The sequence below is a fragment of the Cyprinus carpio genome, chromosome A10 (assembly GCF_018340385.1).
Source record: "Cyprinus carpio isolate SPL01 chromosome A10, ASM1834038v1, whole genome shotgun sequence".
In the NCBI taxonomy this organism is placed as follows: domain Eukaryota; kingdom Metazoa; phylum Chordata; class Actinopteri; order Cypriniformes; family Cyprinidae; genus Cyprinus; species Cyprinus carpio.
In genome coordinates, this window is record NC_056581.1 from 12,928,343 (window position 1) to 12,953,790 (window position 25,448).

Consider the following 25,448-nt stretch of genomic DNA (forward strand, 5'->3'; position numbering starts at 1 on the left):
ATTGGTGTAAGAGATAACAATTCCTAATCTCAGAGATTCTACCTATAGAGATCTTCAAAAATAAACAATAATCCTGACATAACACCTAATGGAAGCATATTCTGGGAGCTACAAAAAGGGCTACAATGTTGCTGGAAATGTTTGCAAAGCCGATCCCATCGCGATAATAAATATAGTGCTTTTTAGATGTCTGGTCCATATTGTGTCTTTGGCAGCGGATTCCCAGGAAGGTCAGTGATCAGTCTGGCTGATTATCAATGCCCAGTGTACAGTGTGTGCGCAGTGTGGTATTGTGTTAACTAAAGGGGCAATTGAATGATCGAGACCTGCTCAGTACAGATTCTTTTCGGTGTTGGGGCTCCACAGCTGTCCTCATCCTCCTGTACAGAGAAAAAGAGAGCAGTTCATTATTAATTAGTTATTCATTTTTAGTAGTACAAAAGGCTCAATAAATACAATCAAAAAAAAATAAATAATAATAATAAAAAAATAATCTATTAGAATAAATAACAAATCTTTGTTAAAAAATTCATTATATATAGTTAATTATTATATATAGGTATCTATGTAATTTTTTTACATTTTTTGCACATATACTGTATACCAAAAAATAAGGCAAGCAAGGTTCTAGCCCAGGCAGAGAAGCTGTCCCAGCATTTATGCTTTATGTAGAACCTCTGACTACTTTTGTACCTGAGCAGTGAGGGGGAAAAGATTTCTTGATCCGTCTCGGTGGCTCATCTGCGATCCTCACTTGACTGCAGCAGCGGCTTAGAAACAAATAAAAGTTATGTTTTTCCTTATTGTTTATTAAAAGTGGTGCCATTTTACGGACTCATTATGTATCTCCGGGGTTTTTTTATACTTTATTGGTTTGTATAATGTGTCCAGTACTGGAGATAAAACAATGCAATTTTTTTTGTTGTTATTGATGTCAGCATTCTTACACAAATGGTGTGATACTACAACTTACTGTGAAATTCTCAGGTTAATATGATGAGATTTATTTAAGCAAAATGTATAAAATTACAAGAATTATAAACATGGAATATACCTTGGAAATGTATAATATAAATAAAAAAAGAATGTCATGAAGTTTAATCTTCAGCTCTGAGATTAACATTAAATTAACTGAAAAAGCAAGGCATGAGTCTCACCTTCCATGCGAATTCTTGGTCGAGGGTGGGCCGCTGGGAATCATCTGCAGGGTAGTCTAGGACTCTGAAGTGCAGGGCTGAACGGCTCACTGGGCTGTAGGACTGGGAGTTATTGCTGCTGTCTGCAGCTACTTTAAGCTGGTAGTAGTCTGACAGAGAACTATGGTTGGTTCTAATCTGCGAAAGCCAGGAGGCAAGCAAGGAAGATTTAAATTTAACATGAAAGAAGAAAACAAATAGAAGCTGATTTATGGGAAAAATGTTCATGTTTGGGTAAACTATGCCTTAAAACGGAATCTCCATGCCGATGTTTCCTTGAAATTCTAACAGTACCGAACAGGAGTTATCAGTGACTCTCTGTGGGAAAATTATTCCGTTGCTCTCACCACCCACAGGGACAACTTGCTCTGTCCTTCTAAAAGATATCAGTACAGATGCAGTAAAAAGAGAAGAAGTTTGGAACATCCATTACTTTACAGCTATCTGTGATTAGTATGAACGAACTCTCAAACAATAAAAAACAAGAGAAGTGAACATTGTTTGTGGGCGTAAGAATCTTTGTGTCCACCACAGGAACCCATTTAAATATTCTTAATGATGTATCTCCAACTGTGACCCATTTCTTCTCCCTGAAATAGAGCAATTGTGTAACAGGGTTCCCATATACATGACTCGAAAGCTCTATCAAGTCTCCAGGTTAAAAACGCAACCATGCAGAAAAAAGCACTTATCAAGTTTCCAGATGGAGAAAGTTTAAAGGCTCCTCTAAGAGCTGCTTTTTTCAGGACATGTGGGATTACAAAGTCCATTTGTTGATGAGTTGAACCCTATCCAATATCTCCATTTATTGCAATCAAAAAAGTGCTTGGTTTCTGCTGGCCTAAACCCTGATTGAATGTGCTAGGATTACTCTCTTGCACAGTAAATGTATAATAGACTTTATAACCTAGTAAAAAAGAACAATAATATAATGTAAGGTTACTGACAGTCCTACACACTACGCCTCTTCAACACAAGATGAAACCTTTTTAAAGTCCTCTCTAGTTTAGTTTTTGCACTTGTCCCTTGAGAAAACAAAGACCAGTGCACGGCCATTGGCTGTCTCTTGTGTCAATCAAACGGCATCCTCTTATTAAACTCCCCCTCCTTTCCGACTGAAGTTTCTCTTTTGAAAAACATTTCCCTCTTTGAAAGTATCGTGACGCCACCCGTTATACTCACCATCTCCGTACTCTCTCAATAGCCGCCATCACTTTCTTAATGTCATCTTTAGCGCGGCTTCGGGTCTCCGCGCGGACCGAGCGACCCGGAACATTGCTGGTCTTGGTGTGTTTTTTCAGAGTTGGTGGTTATAGCTTACTGGAATCGTGTCGGCTCGCATGTCTGGTTGTTTTTCGTCGCAGTCTCGCACGCGAGAAACGTGTGTTAGTACATTACTCTACTTTCCAGGCTTCTTGACTGATTCCCATACTTATAGAGGTCACACTTAGCTGCAGTTGTTTATCTTTGTAAATTTATGTTAACGTTATTATAGATGGAAAAAGCCACTAGTCCTATATTTTTAGTTCCCAAACCCCATTTGTAATTTTTTTTTTTTTTTACATATTTAAACCTAACTGCTTTAATATAACTCATACAAGGTTAAGTTCATTTCAAATAACGGTCCTCCCGGTTTGGCTTGTTTTTTATTTATTTATTTTAACGAAATTAGATATCAAACTGTGTATTGTACTACTAAAGTTACTATTAAAATATTTTAGATGCTATTTTATATTAATCAAGCCGTTGGGTAGTTGTGATGTTTTTTCAGAAATGAATAAGATACAAAATGTAATAAATTACATATTGAGCTTTTCTGTTTTCTGATTTGATTAAAAAACATAACATACTTTTTTATTATGTACTTTTTAATTCGCATAAACTCGCGGATAGTAATTCCTTAAAGGTTCTTTTGATCATGAAAATATTCCCAGTTCAATATGCCGGTGACATGACACGAAAGCATAGACTAATTATAAAAAATTCAAATTTCTACTGCAATGCAACAAGAAAACATACAAATGAATAAACATTTTCAAAATTGAGTTCTGAGATTATAAATTCATCTCTTTTGAATAAGGAAAATGATCAACATAAAATTATCTATCTATATTTATTTATAAATTAAAAGGTTGCATTTTTACCACCTCAGTATGACAGTATTTCTTTGCCTTGCAGACACTATATTTCTCCTGAAAAGTGAAAAGTGTCACTTTTAAAGCCACAAAGAGATGGCATTAGTAACTTTTAGAAAAAGGAACAAAATCGGCCAAACACTTAAAAACACCCGATTTATTCAATAAACTGGACAAGAAAGCAACCAAAAAACAGATTCACTTTCAAGTGAAAAAATAACCAGCTTTTAGTTCTTTTGTTGCATTCAGCACTGTGTCCAGAGTATTCTGGAGCATCTGTTATCTGCCGCTGGAGTCTCTGTCTCACTCCATCATTTGAGGCTTTCTTCAGCATGCTCTGCATGTCCTGGATGGCAGCACGGGTAACCGTTACATTGTGAAAGACGGGACGGCACGGTCCCCCACCACTCACTCAAGAAAACCATTATTGATGTCAAACTTAAGGCCAGTTATCTTCGCTGTGAACACTGTGAAACTCCTCCTCGAGTTCACCAGTGCTGGCACTGAACATGGCTATATCACAACCGTTTGATATGGCCACTACACGACCGTCGGGAGACAGGGCAATGCGGCTCCCCTCCGACACCCGACATGGCACGGTCCGGAGCAAATATGGGTCCTGCTTTTTCTTATATTCCACATCAGTTTCCCACAGCTTCCACGTGCCCGTCTTTGGACACAGTCACCATTCTGTAAAAGGCAGTGACAGAAATGTTATTGAACATTGCTATCAAAACTGAATGAAAACTGCCAATTCAAGTTCCTGCAAAGTTCAGACTCAAATAACAAAATTATTAACACACCTTAATAACATGTTATAAAATTTCTGTTCACTAATTAATAACATTGTTGTTTTTTGTTAACTAAAACTACTACAATTGTTTTGTTAACTGAAATAAAGTTCTAAGAAAATAAAATATAAATATTAGATCCGACACAATATAGTTTAATTTGAAGTACTAAAATTACTGAATAAATATAAATTGAAGCTAAATATAAATATTTAAAATATAAAAATAAAGACAAAGCCACAGTATAAGTGCTAAAATAATAAATAAAAAATAAATCTAATTCCAAAATATTACTAACGGCCATAAGAGTATTAAACACTAAACAATCGCATGATTGACATTTAACATTTATTTATATAATATATCATATATTTATTGGATGAATTAGTTATCTATTGGTGATTTTATTGATCTAAATAGCGTGATGTATTGCATATATATGTTTGGTAGGGTAAACGAGAGAAGATGCTTGCCTCCGCGAGTCTTAGACGAAATCGAAAGGAGAAGGGGGTAACCCCAGCTGCGGGTCCCTCCGGTCGAACAAAAGAAGTGTGCCACGGGCAAACCTCTTTGAACTCCCCGAATTTAGCAAAGCAAACCTCCCACACCTTCAGCAGCTCCAGTGTAAAGCCACAGGAAGCAACGCAACGCCTTTGAGAAGGAGAAAGACATGCATAAAGTTTCATTTCTATGTGCATTACGATCCACACTCTTTATTAACCACTGATGCGGGCGCACATCAGGAGGTGGCTGCTGCTTGTGATTGTTTCTTGAACTCACCTTGCCACACGGTGACACAGCAACATCATGCGAGTTGGTCTCTGATTAGTGTTTATAGTAAGCTAAAACCTCTCCTTTCAGATCCCAGACACACTGGTAGTGTCCAACAGAGGCAGACATTATAAATTTGCCTGAAAATCAAATATAACATTAACTAATAGTCTTATGCAAGCTTGCTTGAATAGTTTGTGGCAGATCATTTAATTACTGGAGTCCCTGACCTGTCTCAGCGAATTCCGATGTTGATAACGATCCCTGTGTTTTTGGCCGGGAAATTATCCTCTGCATCTTTGAAACGGAACGTCCCATCACCTTGTTAATCATCTTATAGAGCGAGAGGTCTCCCATTAGCCCGCCAAGTGATAAACGCTCTAGGGACAAACACAAAACCAGTCAGCAGCAATAACAGCTACATAAAATTTTATCAATGTTTTACATTTATATCGATTCTTTTTTTGGGAACCATCAATCCACAGGTGCTACAGAAATGACATTACAACAAAATAAAATCTGAGTAAACATTTTAAAAAACAAGGCCCCGGGCCTTTTTAAATTATCCCAGATATTTCATGCATTCATTTAAAAAAAAAAAATCTCTGAAATTGTCCCCGGGTTTTTTAATAAATTCAAACAAAAGTTTTTTGGTTTAATTTATAGTCACAGTCGTATTTTCAACTAGGAAAAGGCCAAATTAGTAAAAAAACCAATTCCCTTCCATCAAAAATTTCCATCAATTGGTCCAAATTCAAAACCAACTTCCAAAATGAACCTTAGTCTAAATTAAAAATCATTTCTTAATTTCTCAGAGCTGAACATCTGGGGTTCTGTAGGGGTCTGTTTTTGGGGAGGTCCTGTGATTTGGGGTTTGAATCTGATCCCTTTTGCTCTGGCAGTGGTTGGGGCTGCTCTGGAGGGCCTGAGGGCCTGAGAGTCTGTCGGGGTCTCATCTATGGTGGTCCCATATTCCGGCCGGTCGGTGCGGGGGGCCCTCCATTTGGGACCCGGGTCCCCCACGGGTGGGGAGATGGGGGGGACGGGAAATGGGGTTGATAAAAATGCCCCGGACTGATTTTTGAAGCGGGACCCTGCCCATCCCCCCGCCCTTGACTGGGTTTCTGCGGGCCCTTGGGTGCAGACCGTTGAACCCCCCCCTGACGGCATCAATGTCCCCGGGGAGGGGGAGCTGTCCAAGGGGGGGGGGCGACGCCTGGGGGCAAGATGGCCGACGGCAAAGGGCCCAAGGGCTGCTGAACTGGGCGGGAGCGGGTGGGGGGGGGAGGGGGGGTAACAGTGATGTTGGTCAAACTGCCTGGGTTTGGAGGGGGGCTGGGGGGGGCCTTAGGGTCACCAGAAACTACCACCTGTGGGGGTACTTTAACAGGGGGGTTTTTTCTTTATGATAAAATGAATAAACATTTAAAAATAAAAGGCCCAATTTTTTTTAAAAACACGGTAAAGATCGGGGTCGGTTTTAAAGTTAAATTTTGACTAGGAAAGAATCTCCTCAACAAGACCAGAAAGCATCAAAGTAAAAAAAACAACAAAGTCTAGGTTTGTTTTGGATCTCATGGGATTTTAAAAGGGGAAAATGCTTGGAAAAAATTTACGGGTAGAAAAAACCCTTTCCCGGAATCTCTGCACAGGGGTTGGTTTCATCTCCCACGGGGCCAGAACTCAGGTTTTCCCGGGGGAAGTCTTTTTCTCCCCCCGGCCCCCAACAGCTCAGGCCCCTAAGGGGGAGTTTGCCCTCTTTTTGGGCGGGGATTGGATTTCCCCGGAGCTTTTTCTGCAGTCAGAGAGCCTTTCTCCAGAGCAGAGGGGGGCGAACAACGGGAATGAAAAACAAAACCCCAAAAAATTTAAAAAAATTTTTGGTTCCCAAGCCCCCTTTCCCCTTTTAATTTATCGTTTCTTTCTATTATAAAACATTTGTTCCCAAAAAAACCTAAAAAAAGAGGGGGGGCTGACTGTTGATGCTTCTTGATCAAATTCACCCAGTCGTACGTCCCCAATTTTCTTGAGATTACAAAAAATTACACATTACCCTTTCCCATAACCCTCAAAATTTTCGGAAAAAGGGCCCTTTAAATTTGGAAATTTTTTGGGTCTTTTTCATTGTCCTTTCATTTAAATTTAAATTCATTAGTCATTGTCCCGTTAAAAAATAGCTTTAATTTTCGTAAAAAAAAAATAGGGAGTATTTATTTAAAAGAACTGATTTCTATTTCCAATGAAGAACCCAAACCCGTAAATATCTTGTGGAAACGGGTGTAAACATGAACCAAAAAATTTTTTTTAAAATTATAAAAAACTTATGCATGAACTATAGTTTAAATTTAAATTTTGATCCCAACTTTTTTTTGATTTACATTTCTTTTTTTTTTTTTTTTTTGGGAAGACATACAGCCGGAATGGTGACCCATACTCAAAATTCGGTTTGCTTTTAACCCATCCAAAGTACACCCACACACACACGCACCACGACGCCCCCACACGCCCCACACACACACACACACACACACCACACACCAACACACACACACACACACACACCACACACACAACAGACACCACACAAACCCCCCCAACACACCCCCACACCCCCTGAACAACCCCCGGGACAGGGGAAACCATTTTTTGTTGGGGTGCCCGAGGAGCAGGGGGGGTTCATTCCCCTTGCTCAAGGGCACCTCAGTCTTTATTGCCGCCCGAGACTCAACCCAAAACCCTTAGGGTTAGGAGTCAAACTCTTTAACCATTAGACCACAAATTCCCCATTTCATTTAGCAGTCATTTATCACTTAATTATCACTGACAATATCAAAAAAGCATTTTATTTGGTTTTTATTTTATTATTTTCAAAAAATTTTATGGGGTTTGTTTCTCACCTGGGGTTTTTTTGGGGCCTTTTTGGGGGTTTTTCCCTGGGGCCCCGCGGTGGAATTTGGGCCACACAGGGGGCAGCTTTGACCCTTCCCCTTTCTCATGGGTTCCCCGCATGTGTTTCTGCAGCATATATTTCTACATACTTTTACCGATAAAAAAAACCCTTTTTCCAAACTGAAAAAGACGAATAAAAGTAAATATTTGACTTTTTTAACTGAAACTACCCCAAAAACCTGTAGAATTTTTTCCCCGGAAACCCGTACCTGTAGGAATAAGCTTGTGCCTCCGGTTTCTCCCAAACGTTTCCCCGAAAATTTCCCCACATGAATCCTTTGTCCTGAAGGAAGACATTATTATATTTTGAATCTTTTTTTGGGAAATCGATCATATGTAAATTAAAAGTACACGCCTAGAAGGGTTGTCACCGTGTCCTTTTGTAATGCTTCAGCATGTTGATTTTTTGGGCAAATTTGCGGTTACATTTTTTAAATTGATTCTTAACCCCTTTGTGCAGCTTCATATGATGCCGAGGGCATGTTTTGGCCTTCATGCCTGGAAACACAGAAAAATATATTTACCACCCCAAAAGGGTTTCATTTCTGGTTACAAAAAACTGCAATGTTTTTCATTTTTACATCCCAAGGGGGATTGGGGGAAATTGTGCCCTCCCCTTTTCCCACCCCCACACGGGAAAGTCTCTGACGTTGCCCATGGACTCTCAAATGTTCCTTTAGCATTTTCTTTCCTGGAAAAGGCCTTTCCACACTGACCCAACGGCAGTGGCTTTTCCACCCTGAAGTAACCGGGGGTTTAAATCATTTTTAACAAAGGGCCTCGTATAAAAAAATTAAAGTAATCACACCACTAATTTCTACCTTTTACTATTTGGGTAAAAAAGGGCCCTCCCCTTTTTGGTGGATAAATTTTTGGGCCTCCAGGTTGCCGATGCGGTTGAAAAAACCGCCCTTTGTCCAGATAAATAAAATTCGTGAAAAAAGTAGGGGAATTCAACTTAGCTGCAAAAGAATTTAAAACCCTTTTAAAAAAAGCTCTGTCTTACTTCTGCCCCAGGATCGGGGCAGGTGGCCCTCGGGGTGACCAGGTGAGCGTTTATTGGCCTTTAGAGCAAAACGGCGGTTACACATGGTGCGTTGTACCCTTTTTCTTTATCAGGGCCTTTATGTGTCTCAAGAAAGTCACAATTTTGGGCAATGTAAATCTGATGAAGGATAAATAAAAAGAGAGGAAAATGTTTATTATATGAAAGAAATGATTTTGCTGGGAATAAAAATTAAAACAAAATCAAGAAAAAAACAAAATGGATCATTATTTAGCAAAATTTAAAAAAATTTTTGAATCAATTAAATTTTAATGAAGGATTTTACCTTTTTGTTTGTGGGAAAACCCAAAAAATCTTTATGGAAACCTTTTACATGGGATTTTTATATATAAAATATATATAAAAATATTTTTATTTTAAAATATATATATTTTATATATATATATATATATATATATTATTTTTCCTTTTAAAATTCCTTAAATTTTAGAAATAATTCCCGTAAATATGCCTGTTAAACTATTTATTGCTTCAATATTTGTGCATATAAAAGAAAATTAAAAAATAGCAAAACCCAAAAACTGAATTTTTTATCTAGATTTTTTCTGTAAATTTTTTTTTTTTGGAAAAAATCAATTTGGAACAAAAAATGAAATGATGGTTACTGTTTAAAAAAAATTATTTTAAAAGAAAAAAAAAATTTAAAAATTTTAAAAATTTTCAAAAAGCTGGAAATTTCGGAAGTCAGAACAGACACCATATTTAATTTTCCCCCCCAATGACAGTTTACTTGCATTTCTTCAGTTTTATTTGTGATGCAGGGTCCCTTTTTTCTCATCTTCCCCCATCAAAGCTGTCATCACTCTCCTCCCCTGGAGATGCCAATCTTCTTAATGAAATCCCCTCTCCTGCTCATCCCTTAAGGCATGTCCGAGAAAAAAAATGCATTTTTGGGCCCCCAAATTTGAGACAACATCACAAATAAAAATTTCCAATTTAAATTCCTTTCTTCCATTTTAAACTGTAAATTTCCTTAACTAAAAAAGTTTTTTACAGTGGTGGTCCTATTTTTTTCAGCATTTCCCTTTAGGCTGACTAGTCATTTAGACAACCCACCAACTACTTGGGACATGAAAAAAAAGTTTTTTCACGCCAATTTTTCCCCCACCTTAAAAGGGACATGAATGTGATCTCTCCACATCCACACGGAAAAAACTTGCGGGCCCCAGATCTCCCCAGGTTTTTTGTCCCCAGGGTTTTTGTTAAATTTGTTCTGTTTTTTTCCCACCCGGAAAAAAACCTTGAGTAAATTTTATTTTTTTTTAAAAATTTAGTTTGCACAGGGTCTGATATCAAAAACCATTTGGTCTCACTGATTAGAAAAACCACCCTTTTTCCCCAAATGGGACAGGGCCAAGGTTCCCTTTTTGTATTTGCTTCCCTCCTCCCCATTTTCCCCCAGCCTTCCCCCTCGTTTTATGGTTTTTTTGGGCCTGTGGAAAACAAAAGGTTTGGAACCTTAGTGCACACACGAGGAAGTGAAAAAAATTGGGTTTATGACTTTGCCCTTTAAAACGAGGGCAAAGAAAAATTAATTTAGGCCGTTCGTAACAAAAAACACTTGTGCAAGAACCATCTGTTTTAAAGGGGTTTGCTTATTTAGATTTAGCAAAAAAGACTTTACCTGCCATTTTTCCATTTTAAAAAAAAAAAGGGGATAAATATTTTTAATTTTGCCTTGGGGGTGTCCTTGGCTTATTTTTAAGTATTACAATTAAATTTAAAAGAATTGGGAAACAGCCAGGGGCAGACTGGGGGGAAAAAAATTTAGCCCCGGTGCTGTAGCCACATGGGCCCCCATTACCCCACCCACACAACCCCACCCACGGGCAACATATGTTTTTCAGATGGTGAAATATTACATGCAGTCCTTTTGTAAAAGATTTTTTAAACATTTAAAGTATGTGTCTGGGAAACAATTTTACTACTTTTTAAAGAGCACACGTTTTTAACAAATTTCACATACAGTAAAAAAAAAAGAAAAAAAAACTGAGGGTGTTTATAAAGTTGTGTTCTTTTCTGTTTATGCCATTTGTCCCCGTTTTTACTGTAATTTCTTTCAGCGGGGGGCCCAACCCGTTTTCCCGGAGATTTTACCTTTTCCGAAAATGTTTGCCCCCAACCCTTATAAAAAATTGGGTTAAACCCGCTAATTCGATCATAGGAGCACTTGATAATCAAAAGGCAGGGGTGCTTTGGGAGGGTTTGAACGGCGGGTTGGGCACCACTCTCTACAGTGTTTTGTTCTTTTTTGTCACTGTCTGTCGTTTTGGGTTTTTTCCTACCAACACTCCCCCCTTTTCTCTACTAGGGGGTACCGTAACATCCTTTCCCCAAGCACTGTTATTGGGAAAACCGTGGGGCTCTAGCGGGACGGGTTCCACAACATCCCCAGTTTTAAAGAACACAGTAAGGATGTAAACATTACAGCAAAATTTTTTCCCCTGACTGCTCTCAACTTTTGGGAAAACACTGAATACAAAAAAAGAATAATAGCACAAAAGGGGAAAAGAATATATAGCAAAAAATATAAATAGTTTGCAGCAGGGAATAGTTTGTGTGTGGGGGACCAACAGATTTTTACAGTTTTTTAAACCCTTTTTATATACAAATTTTTTTAAATTAAAATTGCCGAAGTGTTGATGTGCTGCATTTCATTTGTGTGTCCCGTGGTGGGAAAATACCACATTTCCTCCCATCCTAAGGGGTTTAAATTTAAAATTTTTTTTTTGGCCCCATTTTAAAAAACCGGGGAGCATCTGTGTCAGGCTTTCTCATTGCTGTTCCCTTTCCCACCCTTATGACACTTGCCTGCAGCAGCAAATTTTTTGCCCCGCCTGGGGGCCCCCAACCTTCTAGCTTTGGGAAAAGGGTAAACAATTCAGACAAGGAGAACATACGTAAACCCCCGGCTTTTTTAATACCCCCATCAACTATTGCATCTAAAGGGGCCCGTAATAGAAAACCCTATGTTCCAACCCTACCCAAGGGTTTTTCAAACTGTTAAAATTAAAGTACTGTATGCATGTATTCAGTTTTTTTATCTACATATTTAAAAAAAAAGTTACTAAAATGCCCCAAGTTTACTAAAGGCTATTGCTAAGGTTTTTGATTTTTGACATAGCGGGAGCCTATATCATGGTTCCCCTAAATCCCCAAAATTTTCTGTTTATATTTCAAACAAAGCAATTCAGTAACAGGCGAACTAACCCCTTGTAACCAATTATCACGAAACAATGACATTTTAAAAAATACGGGGTTTTTTATGCTAAGCTTTTCAACTTTTTTAAACCAAATTTAAGCCACTTTTAAAAAAAAAACACTGGGGCTTTAAATCAGAATTTGGGGAAAAATTAAATTTGGCCGGGTGTATTTCATTTTTTTTTTTACCTCGGGGGCACTACTGTCCTCCCTCAGCAGCCGAATTTTTAAAATTTTTAAAAATTTGGGTTTAATTTTTGGCATTAAGCAGCGTTGGACTTAAGAGCCCCTTTTCAAAGTTTTTCTGCCCCGCCTTTCATTTTTTTTTTTTACAGTCCATTAGCTACCTTTTACTGACTTCTTTAATTTTTGCTTTTACTGAAAATGAACTTGTGTTGCACTTTCTCTGATGATGTGCTTTATTTTGACTGAACGTCCAATAACCTCTAAACTCTAACTTCTAACCTTATTAACCATAGTGAAATCGTGCACGCGATAAAAACAATTTTATTTTATATATTTTTAAAGATCTGACTGACATACATTACACAAAATGATCCGGCCCCTCTGGCATTTGCCAGAATTGCCAGATGACCAATCTGCCCCTGGAAGCAGCAATCTCAATAACTCACCACATGCGCCTCTGGTGGTCCTGCATGACATCTTTGCGGTAGAACATCTTATTGCAGATTTCACACGCATAGAGTTTCTCTCCATGTTTTTTTTTGTGCTTGGACAAATTACTGTTAGTGGAGAAAAACCTTGAGCATATCTCACACTGGAACGTTTTGTCATCTGCAAAAAAGAGGAGAACATATGAAACAGATATTGTGCATGCTGTCAAATACCTATTTTATTCATTTATACAATGCATTTGGAAAATATATTTCTAAATTGTGTTTTATTACTCAAGTCATATAAAAACCTTGAATTGTAAAAGGGTTATGAACTTTTTATTTAATTAATTACATAATATCCTAATAAACTTTTTTTAAATCACACTGAATTAGTGAATTAAATCAACAGTCAACTGACCAATAATTAAAAAATTATAATATTACACTTCATTAATAATAATAATTATTATTATTATTATCTGTGGTTATTTATGGTTTAGAATTACTGTGGGTAACCTAAAACAGAAATGTATGGTGCAATATTTTGCTAAAATGATTTAATGAATGTCATTAAATATAACTTATTCTTTACCGTCCTGCAGTTATGAAATCTTAAGGCATTTTCCACTCTGAAAGATTTCCCACAGGTTGAACATTTGTATCTGTACTCTATGTCAGACTAAGAAAACATACACAAATACAACACACAAAAACACAGATTCATCTAAAATGAATGCATCTAGCCATATTTTAATGTTATTTTATTAAATCAATAAATAAGAGGTTATTGGTTAAAAAACGCACCATATTCTCCTTCTTGCTGTGTTTGTATGATATATGCTGTTTCAGACTCTCCTTTCGACTGAACATCTTGTCACACTCATCACACTTAAAACATTTATCGCCTGTAAAATGAAACAAACAATTTAGATGAACAGTAAAGCATATGACACAATATTATTCAGCATATGGCACGTCAGATGGTGTGTGATAAGTCATTTCTCAGAATGCTGGTAGAGTTACCATGGGAACGGATGTGTCGGTTGAGGTTGCTGCTGTTCTGAAACCCTTACTGCAGAGGCAACACTGGTAAACCCTTTTATGATCCCCTCCCTGACGCAGAGATCGTTTCCTCATCCCACCCTCTAACAAACAAAAAGAAAAGAATTGATTAATAAAAAAAAGTGAAATTACACTATTTTTCAAAAGTTTGGGGGTCATTAAGTTTTTTTTAAATTTTTTTGGGAAGGGGGGTTTAACTCACCGGGGATACATTTATTTGATAAAAATAATATTTAAAAATATTATTAAAAACTATTTTCTTTTTTAGTTTTTTAAAAAAGAAACCCCTTTCTGTGATAAAAAAGCAGCATTATTTCATTTTTTAGTGTCACTGGGTTCCTTTTCAAAATTACAAAATATTTACAGTACGGGTTATTGTGAAGCCCTTAAAAAAGGAACAACCCCCCAATTTTTAAAGTAGGGGTTGTGTTTTTTAAAAACAGAGGATGTGCAAAATGAATTGAAAAAGTTGCCCTTTAAACTTCAAAAAGGGGGAAGGGGGGGAGCGGGGTCCCCCGAGTTTTTTTTGAGTTGGGGCCGTCTCTGGCAACCCGCCCCTTGGAATCCATTCAGACGGGGGAAACATCAGAAGCCCCCGTACGGATGCTGCTCAGGGGACAAAAAAACCCGGGGTTTCCCTTCTGATGGGGGGTGAAAAAAAAAGCTCATTCAAACAATCTTTAAAGGGTTACTTTTCTCAAAAAAAAAAAAGTGTTTTAAAATGGGTTTCATACCCCAGAAATTCCCACCTCCCCTTTGCGGGAACCCAACTGTTCCCCCTCGGAAAGGGTTTCTGTGTTTTTTGTGCCCGGCCCGGGGCCGTGTTTTTCGGGTTTGGGCTCTGTTTGGAGGGGGAAATTTTTGGGCTGGGTTTTTTTTGGGAAAACCGGGGCCTTTTGAAAACCTCGGGGACGGGGCCCTGCGGAAATTGCGGGGTTTTGGCAAAAAGCAGCGGGTCTGGGATGGGAAGGGCCCTCTGTTGGGGGGCCCCTTTGCCGGGGGACTCCTTTTTTGGGTTGGACACCATTTCTGAAGACCCCAAAATAAATAAATTACCCCATCCAATTTTAGTAACTGTGCTTGCCCAGATTTTAAAAGAAATCCTGGGGGAAGGTTTGGAAAAACCCAGTACCCAAAGACAACCGTCCTTTTTTTTTTGGCATAAAAAGCTCCTACCAAATCTAAGCGCTGTTCCGGGCAGGACATTTTTTAAGGGAAAAAAATGAGAAACCAATTAAAGTAAATGACATTTAAAATTTTTAAAAACACCCACAATAAACAAGCTGTTCATATTTTAAATGTTAAATAAAACCGTATAATTGTACCCGCCCCCTTTTATATATTTGGGGCCATCAGTTCACCTGTGATGTTTTAAAAGTAACTCATCATCTTGCGGTAGGGCGGTCAAAATTCTGGTTTTTGGGGGTTTCTGTGGGGCCGAACCAACACATCCAGTTACAGTCGTCTTCATTGGACGTGTCAAACACACCACTGACCCACCTTTTGAAAAAAACAAAGATATACAATAGAGAAACTTAAATTTTTAGGCGCTTTTGGGAGGATTGGATTTGGGGGGGTCTATTGTTTCCCTTTTAAAAGGGAAAATGCCCCCTCTTTTTGAAGGTTTGGGACCCTCCTGGCCTAAAACTTTCCCAAAACCTGACCCCCTTTTAAAACCAGCTTTCGAAGCACAAACCACCTTTTTTTCCCCTTTCGACAAATTGGGATCCCCAAAGGTTTTGGGTCGGGAAAAGGGAAACGGAACATGAAAAAAAAGGATGTTAAAGTTTTATATAAATTTTCATTTTTTACAAAAATATAATAAATTTTTTCCATTGTTTAACTGTTTTTAAACACGATAATAAGAAGAAATTTTATTTGAGCATCAAATTTGAATATTAGAATATTAGGTGACCGGGGGGGGGGGGGGGGGGGAAGACTGCAGAAATTGGCTCTAAAAATTTAAAGCTTTAAATTAAAGGGAATAGGTGTCAGGGCAGGTCAATACCCGGGCCCAAATCTAATTGTGATCATACGCTCGGGAAAGCCCCCAAAGACCCTCCTAAATTTATCGGCCCAAAAACCCCCATTCCGCCCCGTCCCCCCGACTCAGAAAAAACGAGTCCTTCACCGTGACAACGGGCCCCAGCTCAGGACACCCCCGAGCCCATGGTACTGCCCGCAGTCCCCACCCCCCTTTCAGGAAGAACAGCCCCCGGGCACATATTACCCACTTTTTTTAAAATAAAAAGAAACCCCTCCCAAAAAGCTTACAGGGGCCCCCCAAAATGGAAAAACAATTTTTGCAATACTACAATGATGTTGCATGCTTTTCCCTAAAACCCCCGGGTTGGAATTATGTTGCATACTTACAAAAAAACTCTTTGGGTTGTCTGCTCTCCCCTTTCTGACCCCCACATTTTGATGCACAATATTTTTAACTTTATTTTAAAATTACCTGTAACAATTTTATCCTTAAATTTTTTTGTGGCGGGTGCCCCTTATGACACTTTTGAAATTTAAAAAATAAAATTTTAATAATTCTAATTATTCATTTTTAAATTAAAAAGAAGTCGTACACAATTACATTACGATTTTAAAAAAAAAATTAAAAAGGTTTACATATTCAAATTTTTAAAAACCCTATAAAAAGGGCTTGTTTTCATTTTTTGATTTGACATTTAAAAAAAAAAAAAATTTTTCAAAAAAAAAAAAAAAAAAGTTAAAAAAAAAAATCCCCGGGTTTTTGGTAACCATTCAAAATTAATAAATTACTTTTTAGATATAAAATTAAAAATTTTACATCAAATTTTCATCGACTACATCTAACAGCTTATGCAAAATTTTTTTTTTCCAAAAATTCTAGCCTTTTAAATAAGACTTAAAATAAAACCGTTTTAAAAGAAAAAATTTCTAGATTTTTAAATTTTTTTTATTTTTTAAAATAATTAAAATAAAACCCACAAAAGGGTGTTTTTAAGGGCCCTTTTTTTTTTTATTCGGGGGGTTTTAAAATTTTTTTCTGAATATAACTTTGTAAATCTGGGCTAAAAATATGCACAGGGCCAAGGGGGTCTTAAAGCAAACACATTGGAAAAAACCCCCTTTAAAAGCCTTTCCCCCTTATAACTTTGTGTTTGTTGCATTGGGGTGTCAGTCAGCAGAACCTATTAGTGCAAAAGATTTGTTTTTATTCCCCAAAATCAAAAATAACCAAAAAATCACGCCCCCTTATCAAGCCCCCTCCGGGAGCAGTCCGGGGCTGAAACGCCCGTAAGCAGCCAGGGAAAGAGGGACAAACGGAAAAGGGCCCCCGTGGGTTTGGGAAGGGGTTTTAGACTGTACCCCGGGTTTTTTAAATCCGATCTCACTGCCTCGCTTTCTTTTCAGCAAAGCAAATGAAAAAAGAAAAAATGGCCTGGCCCGGGTGGAAGGAAGCAGCGCTCACTGGAGCCCCGAGCTTTTTAAAAAAGCAAAAAACGAGAAATTTACGCCGCTACACTTTTCATTGGCCCCCCGCACTGGGAATGAGGAGCATTTGGCCTTTCGCTCAATTTCGTTTGAATAAAATGCCTCCAAGTTTATCATAAATCTTACCTGTTTTTTCCCAAAAGTCACACATTAGTTTAAACCCGACTCCTTTTCCCAAACCGCCCAAAACCGCCCCGGACCGGAAATTTAAAAACCCCCGAAGGGGGTTATGGGGAAATGGGAGGTTTTTTCCCCCAAAAGCCCTCCCCAGGAAGTTCTTCAAATATCCGCTGATTTTAATTTTTGCAAAAACTTTAACAAGAAAATATCTGAATTCTGAGTTTTTAAAGCCAAAAAAGACCAAAAAAAAAAAAAAAAAAATTTTCACAGGAGTTTTCAGGCGTGTTTATTGCTTAAAACCTAAAAAAATATTTTTGGGGAAAAGAACGAACCCCGATCCCGTCTACATTTAACGGGACAGACATCCAAGTATTTGTCCCCTTTACCATAAAGAACGTTTCATCATTAAATCCAAATTTTGGGCTAATTGGGAAAACAATTATTAGGGTTTTAAGGTAACAAAAATTTATTACTTGAAAAAAACTTTCACAAAATTTTACCCAAATCAAATATCAAGTGTGAAATTTTTAAGGGTTTTTTGAATAAAAACCCACAACAGTGGTTATTACTAAAATCCTTATGGAAGTTGTAGTCCTTATTTGCAACACCTTAGCCACGTGTTTTTTAAAAAGCCCGCACAATGTTTAAACCCTATGCATTTTTTTTTTAAAACAAAAAAAGTTTTTTTTCAAGTAATGACAGACTTTTCCCCATAATTTTTGCAAACCCCGATAAGAGAATTTGGGGGGTTTTAGGACCCTTTAAACTCAACAGCTCTAAGTTTTTACTGCCAGGCCCACACAAGAGCAATCTTAATTAAATTTCAGGGAAAAGGGTTTATGGTGGGGCAATGACACAATTATCATTCACAAAAGCCTTTCTAAGGGCCTTTTGGGTTTAAAGGGGAAACCCAAACCCTACTCCCCAAAAAAAGCACAGATTTAGTTTTAAATTTAAAAAGAAGTTCTTTAATGCCATGGATACATTAGAAATTTCATATACAAGGACTGATGTGTTTTGATTCATTTAAAGACTGGGTTTCCCCCTGGCCAGGCCAAAAAAGCAGGAAAAATAAAAATCATCATGTGCCTTTCCCTTTCCCTTCCGGGGAAAATTCCTCTTTCATTTTTTTGGGCTGTTCAGAAATACAATGAATTGTTAACACCAGGGGGCCCCAAAAAACAACACACCAAAATAGACAAAAAAAGGGAAAAAAAAACAAAACACAGACCTTTGTCCTCCCAGAAAAACTATAAACAAACCAACCGCTGAGGTTTTTTTCTGGCAACATTTTATTTTTGGACCGCAAATTTAGGGTTTTTTCTACATCTGCAGCTTGAGGTCCAATAAAAATTTAATGGACCTTTTTTTGATCTTCCATAGCACAAATCCCCTGCATATTCCCACAGGCTCCCAAAAGGTTTTGGGGCCAAAATACAAACTCTGGCTTCACAGCCAACATTTCAGGTGGAAATTTAAAGTACAGTAAAAAAGACACCACACCTTTTGGAAAATAGAAAACAATTTAACATTTGAATAGCAAATTCTCAGGGTTTTGGTCTTTCCCTATTGGGGAAAGCCCTTGCTTTGTGTTAAAAACCTTTGGGGGAATTAACACACTTTTTTTTTTTTAACATGTGGGTGATGTAAGGCTGTGGGGGAAAAAGGGGGGGGATCCCTAAACAAAGTTTTTTCACATTAATTACACGGGACACTGAATATGTATGAATAAAAGGAAAAAATTTATTAATTTTTCCCCATTTTTTGTTTGAATTTTAAAAATTTAAAAGAATAAAAAACCAAACCCTGTTTTTAAAGCCCCCACCATTTAAAAACAGTGCCAGACCATAACATTTGAAATGTTTGGGTCAGTTTGAAAAAGTTTTTTTTTTGAAAAAAAATACTACCAAAATTTTGGGGGCTGCAGCTTTTGGGGGGGGGCCCCCCTAACAAAATGAAAAATTCATATTCAATTCACATCAAGACAGCATTTTTTCCAATCATTTTTTTTTTAAAGCTGTTTACTAACCCAAACCCCCCAGAAATTTTTTGACATCCCTGCAAATGCATTTTGGGAAAGAGTTTGAGCAATAAATAAGGCCCAAACAAAAAAAATTTTTTTTCCCTTGCTTTATATTCCCGGATCCCTCCGGCCACAGAGGGTTTTCCCGAGGTTTAAAACTCAGGTAGATGGCAAAAAAGGGGTGTCCTTAAATTTTCCCCTTTGGGTTTGAAGGCCACAACGCAAAATATCATTTGCATGATGATCAACCTTGCATAAAGGGTTTAATGACACCAAGTCATTTGGAGCCGAAGAGAGCCAAGGGGCTCATATTTGGGGGGGGTTTTTAAAATTTCTTGCATCAACACACGCCCAAAGGGTTTAAAATTTAAGGTGAAAAATTTGGACGAATGTCAGGTAAGGGAAAACGCCCCTAAGGGCCCCCACAATTAAAGGGAAAAAAAATCCCAGCGCCCGGCAGACAGGAAAAGTTTTCAGGGAAAACCAAAGACGGTGTTAAAAAGGGGAAAAGATGAAAATTGGGTTGTTGCAGCAGACGTTTTGGGGAAATTGGCCCAAAGAAGCAAAGACTTGCATAAAAATTTCAGAAAGGGGTGGGTAGGGAGGTGTTAGAAAATGAAAGGTTTTAAAAACTTTTTAGTTTTGGGTGAAGGCGACGGGTTTGGCCCGTTCTGTTTGGCGGTTTTTCTCATTGTTCCATTGGCTTTGCTCTTGCTCCTGGGTAGAACTTGCGGTTGATGATGCTTTTGAAGGGGGCCCCTCCCCCTTTTCCCGTCGCCCCCTCATGGCCGCCCCGGGATGCTTCCCCAATTCTAAAGGGATTGTGGGACTGGCTCATTCCCGGCTCCTTCGTTGATGCCTCCGCCGGAAAAAAATAGCGTGGCACTCTTTTGCCAGAAGATGCCTACAGGGGGCGCCAAAGAGAGATGAAAATAATCATGACAAGACTCCGAACGATTATTTCCACTGGAGCAAGCCTGGAGGTTCAAATGATTACACTTGGAATTAGCAGTAAACTAAACATTCTTTCCGATTTTGTTGACCTCCATGAAGAACACAAGCGGACGTGTGGGAATTCTGACGCCCTCAAAACGCGAATATTACTCATATCAGTGCCAACTTTTGCAGTTCTGTGAAAGATGCTTCTGTAATTCCACTGTGGCGTCAATGTTAATTGTTGACAAGATAACACAAGCACACTACTAAATAAAGTATGCCAAACGTATCGAAAAGTGCTTGGTTTTAGAATGAAAGCAGTAAAACACCAGCTTAGACGTTCAGATGTTTTGAACTTACGGACTTTTTGTACGCTGCTTGGGCAAGTTATCAGCCAAACATCTCAATGGGCCAACATTGAAAACGGAAACAGCACAAAATATAAACCAAGGGATGCCTCCCAAAGATTTGAGAAGCAAAATGGACGTTGTCAAATCCTTTCTCCATGTCAAAAAGTCAAGGAATGAATCCACAGTTACTTTAAATACAAGGTTAATAACTTAGTATCATGATGAACGTGTGTCTAACCATGATGAGCATGGACTGGATTTTTACTAAGCGGGTTTGTAAAACCATTTCACAGGGAAGGCTACAAACTTCTTACGATTATAGGCACTTCTCACAGAGGCACCCTTACTATGCCAGCAATAAAGTCTGGCAATTAGACAACAGTTATCCACTGTAAGATGGCAAAAGAAAAAAAAAAACACAAATTGAATAAAGGCGAAGAGGTATCGTAGAGGGCCAAAAGGAAAGACAGTGGGTGGTGCATCAAACTAGCATAAGTACAGACAAGAAGAGACACACTAGCTAGGTAGCAGTGTTGGAAGTTTCATATTAGGACATAAAAAGTAAGAGCGAACTTTGTAAATCATGTTTTAGCTGTGGTCATGTCCACGAACAGACTCCATTTGTGATAGAGATTTTTCCCTAATAAATCTTTACCCTCGTGTCAACGTCTTGTTCCAATTAAGCAACTCAAGTGAAAGGAAAATAAACAATTACTTTTCAGTAACGTGACAGTTTGTAGAAGTTATTACGCCTTGCACAAACTGTTTCTCAATATTGATTAAAGAGAAATTGTTTCTCGAACACACTATACGCATATTAGAATGATTGATGAAGGAAATTCAGCTGGAAAAACGAAAAACAACAACATCGCATTTGCCATGCACATCCTAGGTATTTGTTAAATCAAAACAAATGCTAGCCTTGGTGAGCATAAGCGTTTTTTTTTTCCTCTCTTAAAATCCCTTTTTAACCCAAAATTGTGTGAACGGGGTGGCCAAGTGTAATGCAGTCAATTGACCATGTTTTTCACAATGGCAGTTGCTGTGCTCAGATTTGATAAACCCTCAAGTATTTAACACACTTATGTGAGGTGGACCTCGGTTGGTAAAACAGGGTTTAAATACAAACTCAAAAACCCTGTTAAGCACATTCAGCTGTTCATTCACATAAAGCTCAAAAGTTCAGCCTTTTTTCCCCCCTCAAACTTTCCTTTTTTGGACCCACGTTCAGAAGATACAGAGCGAAAGAGATGTTTTAATCGTGCATCTGGGTCTCTCCGGGCCGGGCTCTACAGTCCTCCATGGGGGCTGTGCCATTCGCACACGACAGAGACTCTGTGGGCTCGATGAACGCTGTGGGTCTGCCACTGTTTATGATGGCAATACTGAGCTGCTGGTGCCCTCAGATGCTCCAGACAATAGAAGCCGCCATCGGCAGAGCTGCATTATCCTGCCATCAGAGCCATCTCTCTCATCTTGTGTCAGAGGGTCTGGGGCCTATGCGAGAGAGGTTAATATGTAAAGCCTTAATTAGAACCTGAAGTTAAAGAACTGTGTTAGGATGCTAACACTGTGACTACGCCAAGGTACCACTAACTACCTATCACTATGAATTGATCAAGCTAAATTAATTCTATTTGATTTACAAATCCTTTTGTCCTAAAAATTCTGAATAAACGAACTATTGAACTATAGTTAAGTCTCAGGGACAGGCTTGCTGAGTTTTATGTGTCAGTGAATTATTGGGTGGACAATCTTGAAGGATTTCCAGTTTATTCAACGAAACAACTTCTGTTTGATTACCAATAAGCTGATAATTTGTAAGACATTTTTGCACCATATTGTTGTATTGACATCAGTTGTTTTAAATTCTAAACGTGACAATGGGCAAACACAAAAAAAAAAAGTAGTGTCAAAACTACATGAACCCTGTGTGGGATTCTTGGAAAAGGTTATAATTCCTATACAAAGGTTTAAAGTTTTCACAACGTTTTTAAAAAACAACAAACCTCGTTTCAAATGTTGTTACTATATATGTAAATAATTAAAAAGCAAAATTCAGTTGTTCCAAAAGGTTAACAGGTGAATTGGGCAATTGGAAAATGTATAATGTACAGTATACAAATAGATATTTCTTAATATTACATTTTAAAAAGGGTTTAAATTAACCATTATTAGTGGTTTTAAAAAAATAAAATAAGGTAAGGAAACAATATAAAAATAAGTCAAATTAAGAATCACAATTACAACTTACTCAGTAAAAAATAAATAAAATAAATAACGGATATGGTTACCAATATATTGTACATGCCTAAAAATATGCATATAAGAGGGTGCACCGAGTTGTTGTTTTTTTCCGTACCTGGTGAATCCTGAGATGATGATGGTGCTCTTTTTGACAGGAAGATGTGAGAGTCGGGTGTGTGCGCAGACTCATGAAGCGTCTGATGGCAGCCTCGGCTTACAGGGCCGTACGTTAACATCAATAACTCTGTACAGGAAAGAAAGCAAACGAAAGTGTTCAACCGGGCGAACATAATCTATTACTAATGGGCATTTGAATTTATTTTTTGCTCCAGGACTGCTGATGAGCACTTGCGGTGTTAGAAAGTGGAAATAAAGGAAATGCATTTAGCATTTCTAGTCAATAAAGATTACAGGAAAACCACACCTGTATCTGATGATGACAGGGCTTTGCTAACTTTGGCTCCAAGTAATGATGTCTGCTCCGACACCCTTCTCTCCGCCAGCTTGTTTTTAGAAGGCGATTTGGATTCTGAAAGGGGGGATTTTTAAAACATGCAAAGCGCTTAATAGATTTAGATTTTTGGTTTAAGAGATTGACATGACAACTGTAGCATCTTCAAATTAAAGCTTGCTTTTAATACCCATATAACACTAAGATTGCCTCTCCTCAAAATCAACAACTGAAATCAAAGACCAATGGAAGGTAACAGGTGCTAAAGCTCGTCCTGGTTTGCTCCATCACAGCAGTGACAGTGGTAACAAAGGGGCCGCACAGGCATCACAGTGCGGTCCATCTCACTTCTTAGTAGGAGGCGGCGTGGGCATCTGCAGAGTACGCACCTCGCTGGGCTCCAGGTAGGTGAAACTACACAGAAATTGTTATAGTATAGTTATCGGCATTATATTATAGGTCTTTTTGTACATGAAGCTAGCGATATGGGCATAGAGAAAAAAAAAAATTACAATCTTTTAGCATTTAATTTAAGCCATTGTAAATGGAACTAGCTTATGAACATTAGAAATGTAAATGCAATTAAATACAAAAAGTGACCAATATCATGCGAATAATTAACATGTGATTAAACTCTAGTACAGTGTTCATGATGAGATGTTTACCTCAGTAGTTATGGAACCAGTTCATTGATCTTTGGCCCATGAGTGAAAAAAGGTCCTGTTGACCTTTGGGGTGTTTCTCACTAGATCAAAAAGGCACCAGATGCCTGCCCTAACAACCAAAGGCACGCTGGGAGGAAAAGAGAGAGTGATGCCTGGATCAAATCAAAGTAATGCAATATCTTTCGATCAATGCATTTTGTCAAGGAAGAAAAAGTGTACACCAAGCACCACGGACAAAAGCCATTCACACAAGCTGTTAAGAAACAGGGGGGGTGAAAGGCTAGTGAAGGTAATGAGGTCATATAGGTGTTCTTACAAGAGTTCAGATCAAGATATTACCAAAGTATCATTCTATTCGCTCAATTAAATCTACCAACTTATACAGCGTTTTGGAAGCTATTTCATGATTTTAGAGTAACAGATGGGACATGGAAACGTAAGATTAAAATTTCACAGATGCCCTTCAAGCTTCTGCAGACCCAGATTAATGGATATCACTGTTCTGTTTTTATGCCGTTAAGCTGGTTTATTTTCGGTCTGGTGGACCTTACTTATCTCCCGAGGCTTGCCGTTTACTCCAAACTTTACTGAATATTCAGCTCTTTTGACCGTCCGCGTAAGATCACTGGCAAAAACAGACAAAGGCAAGAGATAAAATAAATCATGCTGTATTCCAATGTAAAAAGATTGGAGGATGACCGAAGGGACGTGGCAAAACTACAAACATTTTAGTCTAAATCTTAGGAAATTGCTGGCTGATTTTATACTTTGTGATTTCTTGAGGTTGACAAATCTTGACCACGGTTTTGAATAAAACCTCATCTAAAATCCTAAACATATATAAAGTGTTACACATACAAACAAACAACACAACTAAAAAATCAATGAATAATATCCTATGCTATTAGCATTACTAAACGAAGAGCGCAAAAAAATAAACTGTGGATTGTTTTCAAACAGGTTTCCCAGCTAAACAGGTAGCCCCATCCCAAACATGTGCCTGATTTCCACCGTCACATCGCCCTCTCTCTCTCCCGTAAGTTAGTATTTCCTGTCCTACCTCTACTGTACTTTTCTACAATAGTGGCCAAAAAGGTTAAAAAGTAAAAACATGATTTAATGGGTATAAATTAAGTTTGCAGGAGCAGCTGAGGAGGGAGCAGATGGGAGGTTGACCTTGAACTCACAATATGAAGTCTTGGTCCCAGATGGGGTGGATTTATTAGTCAAGACTGAACTGGTGACCTTCTGAGGAGCGAGGATCATCCAATTGGAGGATACACTGGGGATCCAGTGCCGCCTGAAACCAGAATAGATAAAAACAGCTTCATATTAACAAGCACAAGCAATACCATCCAAAAGAAGACCAATTTGCTGATGTACATTCAAATAAACCA

The 25,448-nt window shown here is 38.1% G+C and overlaps 1 protein-coding gene and 1 pseudogene across 1 annotated transcript; both read right to left on the reverse strand.

The window, feature by feature from the left end:
* Positions 1–299: 299 nt before the first annotated feature.
* LOC122146344 (B-cell CLL/lymphoma 7 protein family member B-A-like) lies at positions 300–2,626 on the reverse strand. Its single transcript, XM_042764564.1, has 5 exons — positions 2,600–2,626; positions 2,379–2,479; positions 1,693–1,786; positions 1,158–1,334; positions 300–380 (listed from the first exon to the last, which is right to left on the reverse strand). Exons 1-5 carry the CDS (start codon positions 2,624–2,626, stop codon positions 300–302), a joined length of 480 nt encoding a protein of 159 aa, XP_042620498.1.
* A 909-nt stretch (positions 2,627–3,535) lies between these two features.
* On the reverse strand, positions 3,536–8,933 carry LOC122146345 (annotated as a pseudogene).
* Between the last annotated feature and the right edge of the window lie 16,515 nt (positions 8,934–25,448).

Excerpts from the sequence above, each read along its gene's own strand:
- LOC122146344 (XM_042764564.1), bottom strand. The coding sequence starts at position 2,626 with ATGGGAATCAGTCAAGAAGCCTGGAAA. Across the intron at positions 2,480-2,599 it reads TCAGTCAAGAAGCCTGGAAA|ACCAGCAATGTTCCGGGTCG; the intron begins GTAGAGTAATGT and ends AAACACACCAAG. Across the intron at positions 1,787-2,378 it reads ATTGAGAGAGTACGGAGATG|GGAGAAGAAATGGGTCACAG; the intron begins GTGAGTATAACG and ends GCTCTATTTCAG.